This window comes from Lathyrus oleraceus, chromosome 3 (genome assembly GCF_024323335.1).
Source record: "Lathyrus oleraceus cultivar Zhongwan6 chromosome 3, CAAS_Psat_ZW6_1.0, whole genome shotgun sequence".
Lineage (NCBI taxonomy): Eukaryota > Viridiplantae > Streptophyta > Magnoliopsida > Fabales > Fabaceae > Lathyrus > Lathyrus oleraceus.
The window spans coordinates 64,299,955-64,314,550 of NC_066581.1; the positions used below are offsets into that span (position 1 = coordinate 64,299,955).

The 14,596-nt window shown below is 36.1% G+C and overlaps 1 protein-coding gene across 2 annotated transcripts; it reads left to right on the plus strand.

The window, feature by feature from the left end:
• Positions 1-11,119: 11,119 nt before the first annotated feature.
• LOC127132567 (protein CAJ1) lies at positions 11,120-14,178 on the plus strand. 2 transcript variants are annotated; one of them, XR_007806778.1, is made up of 7 exons: positions 11,120-11,443; positions 11,634-11,726; positions 12,270-12,300; positions 13,494-13,520; positions 13,613-13,745; positions 13,857-13,974; positions 14,057-14,178. XR_007806778.1 is itself a non-coding variant. In XM_051061521.1 (6 exons), exons 1-6 carry the CDS (start codon positions 11,378-11,380, stop codon positions 13,909-13,911), a joined length of 405 nt encoding a protein of 134 aa, XP_050917478.1. In that variant the 5' UTR covers positions 11,121-11,377; the 3' UTR covers positions 13,912-14,028. The 2 variants fall into 2 exon arrangements, 1 of the variants encoding a protein (XP_050917478.1); XM_051061521.1 differs by lacking the exon at positions 14,057-14,178 and having other exon boundaries at positions 11,121-11,443; positions 13,857-14,028.
• The last annotated feature ends 418 nt before the right edge of the window (positions 14,179-14,596 follow it).

Consider the following 14,596-nt stretch of genomic DNA (forward strand, 5'->3'; position numbering starts at 1 on the left):
TTTTTTGTAGTGGTTCGAAGACGAGGTGCAGATGGTAGGATTCCATATCGCACTTTAGGTCGGGCGCATCTTCATCTGCAGCTGAGCCGACTGGATATCCAGGAGGGTCGTACGATACGTCTCTTTTGGTGAAGTACGAGCATCATGTTGCTCGACATTTATGGTTTGGTGAGGTAAATAAACGGGATATATTTGAAAATGAATAATAGTTGAATATTTTATATTGTGTTTTCTAATATGTGTTTTAATTGTTTTTAGGAAAGAGGTCCAAAGAAAGAGTTGAAGTTTGCTGGACATGGACTGAAGTTGACATCTAGGGTTCCATTGGCTCTTCCACCACAGATGGAGAGTTGGGTATCTAGATCTGGTATATCTTCACTTCAGAGAACTAGTCTGAACAAGATAGACATAAATCTTGTCTCTGCATTTATGGAAAGATGGCATCTAGAGACATCTTCATTTCACATGTCGTTTGGTGAAATGAGCATTACTTTGGATGATGTCTCATGTCTGCTTCATTTGCCCATCAGGGGTATCTTCTGGAGTCCTCAGGATGTCACGAAAGAGGTAGTTGTTGAACTTGTTGTTGACTACTTAGGAGTGTCACAGGGTGAGGCACAATCACATGTTCGTAGCTGCAAGGGTTCGTATTATAAGTTGGAGTGGTTATACGATGTATTCGTACAACATATAGCTGCTTCCAGCTGGGCATATGCGACCAGAGCATATCTGTTGATGTTGGTGGGTTCCACCATTTTTGCCGATAAGACCTTTACACTTGTAGAGACATGATACCTTCTACTGTTTACGGACTTAGATAGATGTTCAGGCTATAGTTGGGGAGCAGCTGCACTAGTTACCCTATACAGATATCTTGGAGATGAGTCCATGTTTAGTTGCAAACAGCTCAGTGGATATCCTACTCTTCTACAGGTATATAATTTAATTTTGTTTATTAAGTGTTGGATTCATTTTATAAAATATGTTAACTTAATTTATTTTATTTATTATGTTTGTATTTTGTAACAGTGGTGGATTCACGAATACTTTCCAACTGTTGGAAAAAGAGGGGAGAATTGGAAACCAGCTGATAATTGTGGTCTTCCTCGAGCGATGAGATGGTCGTATAGGCAAGGAGTCCTGAAGGTTGATGATTTACGACCTATTTTTGACGAGCTGACACCTGTCGACGTCATATGACGTCCATTTGAGGATCATAAAGCATGGCGTCAGTTTGATGAGATATGTCTCTACAGGGGCTGTTTGAAGTGGGGTGACACAATTGTTCCATACTTTCCTGACAGATGTTTACGTCAGTTCGGGTACAGGCAGTATGTTCCATCCCCGCCTCTTGATTGTATGATGGCGACGGATATTGATGTTGATTGGATTGGTTACCATCAGAGCGTCATTGTTGTGATCCGTCCAACTACCCTGGCCACCACTCCATCTGATGTAGAAGATGGTTATCTTGAGTGGTATTATTGTGTTTCGCATCCACGGTTGGTCCCTCCCCATCGTGACGATCCAAGAGAGGTACTCGTTCCTGTATATGACGTCGGACCATCTGATCCTGATTAGGCTCGTGTATCTACATTGATTCATCGCTATCTGAGACAGGTTAATGTCGAAGAGGAAGATCCACAATTTGCTGATTTATTTGAAGCTTTGCATATTTCTCGTTCACATTGATTTATGTATTAAGTTTTAGAACTGAATATAATAGACATAATATAAAATTCATGTTTTGATTACATATTCATGTTTTTAGTACATATTCATGTTTTGAGTACATATTCATGCTAATACAGGTGTAAGTAATTGCCACTATTGTAGACGTCCTGCAAATCCTAACATCCAAGTAGTTGCTGTATGAGAATGAAATTTCCTCCAATCTAATGTGACCGGTGGCAACGGAAACCCCTCTTTCATGTTAACCTGATAAAGTGAAATAATTAAAATATTAAGTCATATAAAATATTAAGTGAAATAAGTAAAATATTAAATCATATAAAATAACTTGTCATACAAAATACGTACCTGAACCCAATGATTGTGGTTAACAAAACCAATGCAGTAAATAGAGATATTTGGTGAATGTGAACTTGTCATCGGAAAGAAAGTCATGCACGGATTTCCTAAACAGACAAGTACAACATTATAGCGATTCGCTATCAAGTAACCCATATTTGGTAGAGTCAACCATTTTTCAGGTGGCTGTGAATCAAAGGATTCTATCATCAAAGATTCTCTCACTTCTGACAACCGATTAGAAAATAACTTGTCATACAAAGTTGACATATCCTTGTCTATTATTTCCAACCCAAACTCTCTGTGAACCATTGGCCAACCATCCTCACTATATCCATGCAATGATGCAATGATGCAATGACTCTAAATCCACAATTACCATCTGATTCAACATTAACTACATCTTCAATGTATGACCTAATATGATTAGGAAATTGAAGAGTGAATTGTGGTTGCTTCTTTGATAATTTTAACTTCTTCGAAGTCTGTGATGGTTGAGATTGCCTTTGTGAAGATTGAGATGCCCTATCTGTTGGTGTAAGCCCTAGAGGTCAATACTTTTGGTACTTGTATCGAATTATTTATTAATAATTAAAAGGTTTTTTCTTTATTATGTTTGATTAATAAAGTCCCTAGAATAGCTAGTCCGTTTAATGTATCAAGTATGGCTTAATCATGAGATCACATTAAACATAAGGACATTATTCTTAAAGTATCCGTAGTCGAGCTTTATTGTGAAGTGGGATAACATTAAAGCATTAAGACTATTATGTTTGTAGACTGATGATCACATCTCATGGATCATGGATAAAGAGTTATCAAGTCTTAAACATAGGTATGAATATTAAGAGTAATATTTATACCGGATTTACCCGCTATGAGAATACTATATAGAAAGTTATGCAAAGTGTCATAAGTTATTTTCATGGTGATAATGGTGTATACCACTCTTCGACCTGAAACCACTATGGATCCTAGATGTAGAGTCGAGTGCTTTGTTGTTGATCCAACGTTGTCCGTAACTAGATAACCATAAAGACAATTGATGGGTACTCCACAAAGCATGCTGAGGGACATGAGTGTCCTAGATGGAATTTGCCCATCCTGCGTAACAGGATAAATGTCTATGGGCCCAATATTGAACTGGACAAGGATGACACGGTCTATACCTTGTGTTCAATATAGACATAAGGGCAAAGGGGTAATTATACACATAATTATTATCACAGAAGGACTTGTCAGATCACATGACATTTTCGTGGCTTGGGTAGCAGTGATGTGTTGCTAGATACCGCTCACTATTTGTCATGTTAAATACGTGATTTAATATAATTGCCAACGCCACGAAAACCTATAGGGTCACACTCAAAGGACGGATTGATGAGAGATAGAGTAACTAAGGAATATCGTAAGGTACGGTGTACTTAAGTAGAATACGAAATATGGTAAGGTACCAAATACTTAAGTGATTTTGGCATATTATGAGATATGGGCCAAAATACACTTAAGTGGGCTTTTTAGCTTGAAGCCCACACATGTGGTTCTATAAATAGAACCCTTGGATAGAAGCGTTGTCACTCAGACTCAACTCAAGTGAAGACTTGGAATTTCGTTTCCCTCTCTCTCTCTCACTCAAAGCCTTCATTCGTACCAGTTAGCACTGAGATTGAAGGAATCCGTTCGTGTGGACTGAGTAGAGACGTTGTCATCGTTCAACGTTCGTGATCGCCACAAGAGGTAACGATTCTATCACTGATCATGCCCATTCGTAAGGATCACTAAATGGAGAAATTTTTAAATTTCGCTGCGCCTTGGATGGCAATTCTCCTTCACTATCAACATACTCATGATTAGAAGGGTCCCTATAAACATCATATTCTGCTGGTTTTTTCCCTTTCTTCTTCACTCCTCCTTTGGTTTTTAGTTTCTCAGGTGGTGGACACAATGGAGTCATTGTTGGGTATGCTAGTTCACATACCCTACTCTTTAATGCCTTTTTCCCAATAACATCTAATGACCTAAATCGTTTCCACAACCATCCATTGCATAAGTCATATCCACCTTTGATCCATCATCTGCACCTACCTCTAACTCAACTTCCATAGTTAGTTTCCTCCAATGAACATGAACAACATCTATGGGTATCGGTATACCACCTAGTGTGTATCTTCCTAACTCACAAGCACAAGGTAACCCATAAGATGTTCTAAGAGTACAACCACATATTTGCCTGTTAGTTCCAACATAATCAACTCTCAATAACTCTTCAGCAATACGTCTCAAAGCAGCTCGAGATACGGAACCACGCAAATAACCATAAAAGGGACTTATGTGCGCGTGCTCAACTTCGTAAAAACTCTTTTGAAAAGAAGCTCTAATGTTTCCCAGTTGTAACCTCAAGTTGTTATTCATAGCTTCCCAATATTTGACCATGTCACCTATACTGTTTCCTAACATTTGCTTTAACTTCCAATGAGCATATTCAACCCTAAAAATATTGAAAATAACACATAAAAATTACATAGAAAAAATATCACATATAAAAATAACACATAAAAAATTATAAGACGTACCGATTAGTCGTTGTGTTACCCAAATGTAGCACTCAATTAATCCATGCTCCAACAAATCTATGCCTATGTGGAGTCAACCATGTGTCTTTCACATAATTAATAAATCCACTATAATCAACACATGCTTGCTCAAGTTGATGCAACCGTTGACCATACTCAACCTCATCACTAGCTCAAACAACTTCCATCTATAATGTGTCTATCGTCTTTTGCAGGTCATTCACCACATGTTGTTTGCATTTGGCACCAAGGTTTATGTTAATGTGAAATCTACATAGCAAATTAATCGACCTGGGAAACACAATTTCAATTGCTTTCATCAAAGCAAGATCTCTATCTGTCAAATTCACTTGTGGACACAAGTCTTTCTTCACAAACAACTCTTTTAGTTTCTCCAATACCCAACAAAAATTCTATGTCTGCTCAGACTCCATATACGTAAATGCAACAGCAAAAGTCAACTCGGTTGATGTCATGCAAACAATTTCAAACAAAGGTTGTCTATATTTGTTTGTCTTGTAAGTGCTATCCATAACTAACACAATCGGAAAAATATTCAACAACTTAACTGAATCAGGATGGGCCCAAAATATCTCTCTCACAACTTCCGAGTCATCCTTTTTTCTACTCCAATAGACATAGCCTGCATCCTCAATAAGCTTAAACAGATGTTGTATCTCACTTCTAGGACCTCTTATCTCTTTTTGTATCACACTCTTATGCTTGTATACTTGCGTAATCCGAGTGACATTCTCAGGATCTCGATCTTGCAAGGAAAGTAATATGTGTCTAGGTGGTACATGTCTCTTTGTCAAATCAGCGACATGTTGCTTCTCATCTGTGGTTAACCTACCAATAAAGGAATGACCTTCTAATCTATCAGGTAAACCATGATTATGTAACCCATATTTTACATCAATCTTCCAACCAGATCCATCTTTCGCCGAAGTCGACCTGATTTTAAATGGGCATCCACATTTCTTGGACGCCCTTTGGGTACCACTATCAGTACTCTTGTGTTTCCCACCTTTATCACAACCAAATATTAATTTATTACTTCTCCCTTTCTTCCTTGTTTCAGTATCTGAACGACTGATAATAACAGTTACTTTATTATCGATTCCAACCTCTTTAATCCATCTGATCACCTCTTCTCGTGTACCAAATCTTTCAATCGTTATAAACGCATCAGTAGTATCTACACATATTTAGGGAAGATTTTCCATTCCTGCAAAATAAAAAAAAATAAAAAAAAAATAAAAAAAAAGCAAACCGGAACACTTCTTGAAAGAGTTCCGGAACACATAATACACAAACCGGAACACTTCTTCAAAGAGTTCCGGTATGTGTAACTTTGTTTACCGAAACTCTTTCAAGAAGTCTTCCGGAACGTGACTTTTTTCTTAAAGAACCGGAACTCTTTCGTGAAGACTTCCGGTTCATTACTTTGTGTGTTCCGGATGTCTTTTGTGAAGTCTTCCGGTTTGGAAAAAATACATACCGGAAGTCTTTTTCCAGAAGTTCTGGTGCGAGGGTGAAACGTGTAATTTTTGAAAGTTTCAACTGAATGGTAAAAATGAAATGGTAAATTGGTTAAAACCAGTTAAGGGTAGAATTGGAATTTTTTAAAAATTATAGGGGTATGAGGCTAAATGTAGGGGTACGAAGTAAAATTTTCTAAAGTAAGCTCACCCAGATTTCACTCAACCAAACGCATTCCAAAGGCTTCACCTGAGATAAAAACATGAGACACCAACCTCGTCGTGCCGGAAATTGCCTTTGGCAGCGACGGAGGCTAAAACTCCTCTCCTCACACATCAATCTACTCGTCCTAACCTCCTCTCTTATAATCCCTAACTCATTTTCCCTAATTTTTACTACAAAATCCAGATCGAGCAATAAAGCATATGAACCCTAATACAAAAATCCAAAATAACTTGTACGGAGGAGGTGAATGGAGTTCAAACCCTAAGAAACGACCCCATCATTTTCATCTTTTGAATGCAGCAACTTATGTGTATGTGTTTGTGCATGTTAGACTGTATGTTGATTATGTTATGAAAAGATTAATTAAATGCTTACACTGAAGCAACTAGGGTTAGTGATGAATGAAGGAACATGCTTAGATGAAAATCAACCAATTTGGTGTTATGCATTAAGGAAGTTGATCAAACTGTTTGAATTTTAGGAAATTAGTTTGTTATTGGATTATGTGAATGCCATGTGAATGAGTTAGCTAAGTTAGTTTATTGTAAATGTGAAATGTCAGTTAGTTGAAGTCAGAATTTTAAAATGTATTTTAAATTTAAGTGCAGTTGTTAGAAGTTAGCAATATGTGAAGTAAACCTCTTACATGAATGTCAGCCTGAACAGTTATGCGAGGAGAGTTGAATGTTACTAAAAACACCTTATCTGACCTATTGAAAAACAAACATATGGAAGCAAGTGTATTGATGATTTTGTGATGAATTGAATGCATTTTGTATGTTAAATTGGAAGTTGCAGGTTGGTAGAAAATGATTTTATATGTTATGAAATGGCATAAATTATGGCATGTTGGTTTGAATTTGAAAGCTAGTTGAAAATGTTTATAGATGACTTTATGATATAGGCAATGAATGTGTATGGTATGCTGATATAAGTTATTGTTGTATTTGTGGTGTTATGTTATTGCTTTGAACTATTATAGAGAACTGCAATGCAATGAAATTTAGTAAAACTTGCTTGTTAAATTGAATTTTGAAGTTAGAGCTAGTGTAGGACCTTGACTGAGTAATCTTGAAACCAATTAGGATATGTACATGGCTTGCTGAATGTGATGGATTGATTATGTGACTTGTTTAGTTATCCTAGGATTGATTGATTGGTCATGTTAATGCTTATGGTTTGTATGATTGCATTTGTATGGAATTTGATCATGGTTCCTATTCTTGTTTGTATAGGTTTAAAAGCATAATCGCGTGTGGGAAGGATCTTGAAAGTCAAATGGGAGCATTATTGGACTTGGACAAAGCATAGATAATGCATTTTTTGGCCATGAAGAAAATATGAAAAAAGTCGAAGTTAGATATTGAGGATGATGAACAGGTCTTAGGAGAGTCACCTGAGTCTTGGTTAACAATCTGGTCAATGGTCAACAGTTGACCAGAAGTCAACAATTGACCAAGAAAGTCAATTGTTGCTCCCTTTTGTATAATTTGAAATTTTGAATCTTTGAACATTCAAACTCCTGAATTTGAACTTTGTCTTGAACTTGAATTGCAATTACTTTCTTGAATGAATCTTGAATTGCAATGCTTTGGGACCAAATAAACAATCAAACAAGTAACATGTAGGATTTCGTGAAGGATGGTCAACAGAAAGTCAACCTTCCATGGTTGACTTTTGTTGACCAAGATCAACCTTGAAACATGTCTTCCAAATCCAATTTTCATGATGTAATCAAACATAACCAAGAAGAAATTCCAAAGATTATGGTTCCATAAGACTTAAGCCCTAAGAGAAGTGATCACCTCTCAATCAAGTGAAACACCAATATACCCTAGTCTCGACTCTCAAGAATACCATAAAAGGAAACCTAGCCTATAAGAATTTCCAAGTCAATTATCAAGAATCCATAACTTTGTATCATAAATATCAAGATCCTTGACTCAATTATGCTTATTTAAAAATGCATAGGGTAACGAGTGTTGAAACGAATATCAAGTGGAATGGTGTTAAGTTTGAATATTTCAGACTTCATCGGGGTATTCGACAAGGTGATCCAATCTCCCCTTACATCTTTGTGCTATGCCTAGATAAGCTTTCTCACCTCATATCTCATGTAGTGGATAATTGTAATTAGAAACCTTTTAAGGTGGGAAAACATGGACCTCTAATATCCCACCTCATGTTTGCATAAGACTTACTCTTATTCGTTAGAAGAAATGGTAGAGAAAATGCATTGTGTGACTAAAACTTTGAATCAATTCTGTAAGATGTCTAGGAAGAAAGTGAGTCATGAAAAGACGCGTATTTATTTTTCTAAGAATGTGCAACGTAATATGCGCGATCAGTTGGTGCAGATAGTTGGATTTACTTAAATATCATTCTTAACAAAGTATTTAGGGATTCCTCTAACTGGAAGGGTCATAAGAAAGAAGATTATAAGGACATCATTGATCAAGTGCAAGCTAAGCTCACATCTTGGAAGGGATCCCAATTGGCCTTTGCAGGAAGGGTTACACTTGTGAAAAGTGTCATAAAAGCACTTCCTATATACCAAATGATGACAATCAATATTCAAAAAACTTGCATTCAAGAAATTCATAAGATTCAAAGAAAGTTCACTTGGGGAGAAGGGATAGATGAAAGAAGATACCATGCAGTTAGGTGGAGTGTCATTACTAAACCTAAGGATGTCGGTGGGCAAGGGCTGAGGAAATTAGATGTCATGAATCAGGTATGCATCTTAAAAATAGGTTGGAACCTTCACGCAGGAAATGAGGATTTGAATAATGTTGCTGTCCTCCGAGGAAAATACAATCGACATGGCACGAAAGATACAATTAGCAAAAAACCAACATACTTTAGCTTATGGAAGAGCATTATTAACCTTTGGCCAATGATAAATGAAGATTTTTTTGGTCGATAGGTGATGATAATACAGTAGAGGTTTGTAATATGAAGTGGATTGCACCGAGTCTTAGAATAAAAGACTTAGATTTGGACATCCAAAATCAAATTTGTTCGGCAAAAGTTGCAGACCTGCAAAGTGATGATGGTTGTTGGAATTGGAAAATGTTGGAGAGTTGGCTTCCTGAGGCCATCTTGAATAAAATAGTTGGTATTCACCCGCCTTGTATTGATGCAGGATCGAACTTACAAGTAGGATTTGGTGATGATATCGACGGGTTCTCAATTGGAAGAGCCTACAACTATTTAATGCAATACGATAGAGATCATGTAGGTGTATTATGGAAGAAAGTTTGGCAACTCTAAGCCCCCGAGAGGACTCGTTGTTTTACTTGGCTCTTGTGCTATGATGGGTTACTAACTAACAGACGCAAGAGCCAAATGGGCCTTGGTAGCGCTATGTGCAGCCTTTGTGGAGACATGGAAGAAGACACACTACATGTTTTGAGGGATTGCCCTCTTGTTATGCCATTATGGTTAGCAACAATGCACTATAATAGGAGAAACACTTTCTTTGTAGGTAATGTGCATCAATGGATCATTGTAAATACGAATCATAATTTGGGTTGGAATGTGGATGGTGACTGGAAAGTGTTTTGGGAAACAGCGTGCCAAAACTTATGGAATTGGCACAACAAAGAGCTTCATGATGATAATTTCGTCAGACCACATAATTCGATGATTCATGTGTACATGCTGCTGCAGAACTATCAGAACACTAAAGATATATGAAGTTCTGTTGTTCAACACCATCATAAACTGGTTCAAATCAAACGGGAACCTCCAATGATGGGACACTTTAAACTAAATACCGATGGAGTGAGAAACAATAATGGCAATGCAGGATGTGGGGGTCTAATTAGAGACCACAAAGTGAATTGGCTTGGTGGTTTTGCAAAAAAAAATTGGTAATTGCTTTGCCTTGTTAGCGGAGTTGTGGGGTGTGTTTGAAGGCTTGAAACTTGCAAAAGAAATGGGGCTAGAAGCTATTGGGGTTAATCTTGATTCTCAAATAGTAGTGGATATCGTCAATGACAAGAATACGAGTTGTCACATGGAAAGGAACTTAATATTGCATATTATAGTTATGATATCTCAAGATTTGAGTGTTCAAGTCAAGCATGTTTATCGAGAGGTCAATTATTGTGCTGATGCTCTAGCTAGGAGAGGAATTAATCTCCCTAAACCGAGATGTATTTTTGACATTTGTCCCCGTTTCATTTCTCAATTGTTAGAGAATGGTCACGTGAGATATGTTATTTCCTATCTGTTCCAGAGTAGTCTTTTCTCTTTTGGGCTTTAAGCCTTCCTTCAAATAAAAAAAGGCTTCTGCATACTATACTCCTCCCCATCAGAGTCTTATCTTAAGTCTTTGGAGATCAGATGTAGCTTAGCTACAATTCAACCATAACAAAATAATTAAGGTCATATTTAACCACATTTTAATAGTGACAAAGACTTTACGAGATCCTGTTTATTTAGGATTTATGTGTGACAATTTTAAATTTATACGGTATCTTGCCTTGCACGCCCTCAAAGACGATTTTACTCAATAATTTCATTGTCCTTATGTAGGGATGAAAAAATCGTACATTTTTAATGAATATGGATACATATTTAATGATACTCATATCGCAGATATTCATATTCATTAATAAATTTAAAAAATTATTTAAATATCATTATTTCATTATACATTACCTTTTCATATCTTGTGCTCCCCTTAATATCCATTTACATCCATATTTACATACATATCCTTATGGTTGTATCCATTTGCAATATTATGAGTTAAGTTGGGAGATAGTCAACTAAAGGTGTATTCATAATTGAATTGAGGTGAGAAATCCATTTTAAAAACATTTGCAAGTACTATGTGGTCAAGAACCCGCTTACGTGAACTCCCTACAGTAGAAAAGTAAAAATCACATTTCGGCGGTTTGAAGAAAGCCATTATTACTGGATGAAGAATTTTCTCTGTTTCTCTTTGCTCTCTGTAACAACTACCATTACCAAACCCTAAATAAGGTGTTAAATGTTATCACTGTCACAATCACTCGCACCGTCGTCACGCCGGTGTATCGCCATTCGCCACACAAATGGACGCCAATGAAGCCAGAATTCTCCTCGGTTTCCCACCCAATTCGCGTCCAACTCCTTCCGAGGTTACTTAGGGTTTTTTTTTCTCTTTCAATTTCCGATTTCCACAATCAAATTTCACTTAGTTTTTCCCCCTAATTCTCAGTGGCTTGTTAGTTAATTGGTTATTAATAATTGAACTAAATTCATCTTGATCTTAGATTATGAATTTTGCCACTTGTTGAATCCTGAATTTTTTTTTGAATGTTTTTTTAGGTTAAATCAGCTTATAAACAGAAGGTGTGGGAATCTCACCCTGACCTATTTCCATCTCATGAGAAGCCTCTTGCTGAATCCAAGTTTAAATCGGTGAGCAATTCAATCAAATCAATTTCTTTTGTTTTTATGTATTTTCTGTGTTTTACATTAGAGTATACTCATTGTGAATTAATTAAACACCGGAAACACGACATCGACCCCGGTAATAATTTGAAAAAATGAATAAATTAAACCTAATCACAAGTGTCTGGTGTTGGTTTAAGACACTGACATGAACACATCTTTTATCAGAGGTGTCGGTGCTATAGAGCTGATATATGAGTTTGATTTTGTATAGAAATATTGCATCATAACAATCTCATAGGCCAATTGTGTCATGAATGAAAATGGTGATTATTTATATGATATTGGAGAAAAAGTTTTCATAAAACATGCAGAATGGTTTTTCCCCTCCTTAAAAGTTAAAACAAGTAAACAGATTCATATTAAATTGGATTGACTTTTTTGCTTTGATAAATTTGAATACGAGTTGGTTTTCGAGGGAAATGGTTTGAGACTTTGGTTGCCCTTGTGTATTCCCCTATTTTAAATGGAAGGAATGAGAAGTGATTGAACTTTTATATTTTACTGCAGATTTCCGAAGCTTACACATGTCTATTGCCTGGTAATTCTCCAGAGTCCTTGTACTCAGAATAGATATTCCAAATGTTGCTCATGGTATGCAAACTCCTGAAACAGACAACTGATATTATAGAAGAAACTCAATTCAGATGCATGATTTTATAAACATTATGATACTATTTCCCAAATTCAGTATTGGTTATTGAATTATAAAAAGTGTTCCTCAGCTCTCCAATTCTAAAATAATTACTTTGAGATTTTAGTTGAATTCACAATTTTATGTTGATAAATTATAACATTAGCATCCTGAGATAACATTTGGTCAACTCCAAATGACTACTCTGTCTAGAAGACCAGATTATAGGGGGGGAAATAACTTTCTAGATGATTCCTTTTATTACTTTAGCTTGTGTCCTAATATTCTAGGAATAATCCCTGTCTATATGCAGTTTCGTGCTTAAATCTCTGCCTATATACTGCCTGTTTGGATTAACAGCTTATTTGCAGTTTATAGCACACAAGTGCTTATCAAAATAAGCGCTTATTAATAAGCTTGCATAAACTATTTTTATAACAAAAGATAAAATAAATTTAAATTGTTTTTATATATGCTCTAAGTTATTTGGGTAAGTTATCTTAGAGAACTTAGAAAAATAAACTGAAAAAAGTTTAAGAAAAATTTCATAAGCTGTTTTGACAAGAACTACTACTAAACAGTGTCACAAAACTTATCTCAGTAGATAAGCTTCAATAAGCCAATTCAAACAGGCCCATAGTATTTCATTATTTTGCCTTCTCACCCAGTTCCTAATTTGAATGATACTTTAGGTTGTTGTCCTAGTACTCTTGCAGGTGAAATCCTTTGTTCCTTTTGTCTCACTACCATCTTTTTTGTTGAAAGAAACAAGTTCCCTCTTCTTTGGTAGTGGCAAAATGTGATTAAGTTGCCTATAGCATATATAAGGGTCAGTTTGGATTCTGTTTGTATTCATTCTTTATTCACTTCTAGTTGCATAAAGGTTGCATTGTTTTTGCTTTTTATTTTATGTTTTCAATAAATTATCAATAAATTTGTTGTAAAAAAAAAAGTTAAAATAATTTGAACTTGTTGGGAAATTATATGATATGGAAAAGGCTCTTATCATTCCTTGGAAAGACCTTGAGCTCATCCTACAGCTTTTATTTATATCTGTTTTGCAATTTCTTTCAAAGTACTGAATAAAATTCAAAACACAGGTGGTAGAGGAGAAGCTTCAACTTCAGGTGAATTCCTTTCCAAATCCTCACGTGCTTCATTTAAAAGCAATTCCTCTGTTTTTCTTTTCATATTTACATGCGACATAATTGTTATTCAGCTGAATATTGGCGAGTTGTGAGAACCGGAGTTCCAAGGGCCAGCGGAGGAAGAAAAAATCATGCTATGATTAAAGTTCCATTCCTTTTAATTATTCTGGGAACTGTTGCACTTGGAGGGTTTCAGGCTTCAAGGTGCTTAACTACCAATTTTGTGGCTTATCCTTCACTTTTTTTTTCTCTTCATATATATGAACTATGAACTTGTTCGCTAACAATGGCACCTTTTCTGCTAATGTCGCGCAGAGCTTACAAAAGGCAAAAGGAGGAATACCCTTCACACAACCCATTTCTTCCTTGATGACCTCCTGGGCAGGAATCAATTGCAATTGGGAGTTAATATACTCCTACAATGTATTTAAATGTAAGTGAAATTGAATAATTTGAATCAATAAAAGATCAGTGATTGCAAAGTGAATTCATCCTGATTCTTTGAAGGGTGACAGGATAGTTTCATACTTGATAACAAATTTGGAAGGATTCTATAATGGTGAATTCTAACACGGGACGCCATCATAGGTGGTCTATGGTGCATCAAAGTTATTATATATTGGATTAACCTCGTTAATTACACAATGTTATGGTGCAACTGTTGCACCATTTATTTTAAAAAAGTCATCCTTCTCTCTTCCTTCCCTCCTCATTTCTCCGATCAGCCACCACTGCCCCTGACCAATCCCACTATATCTGAGGTGGGGAACCGGCTCTACAAAGTGTGCAATTCACTTTAGAGTGTAAAGTGAAATGTATCATCTATTAATTAATAAATCAATGGTAGATATTGTAGGTATGGCATAACAAATCACGAATTTGTTGAAATAACAATCTCTGTTTTTTTTTTTCTCTTTCAAGGATTCAAATCCATGAGGTAATGACACAATAATCTGGTGCTGCAATGGGTGTATATTGGGATTTATATCCTTTTTCATTTGCAGCTGCTTCCATATCTCTCATGTGTCTTTATCTCTCTCACTCTATCTGTACCC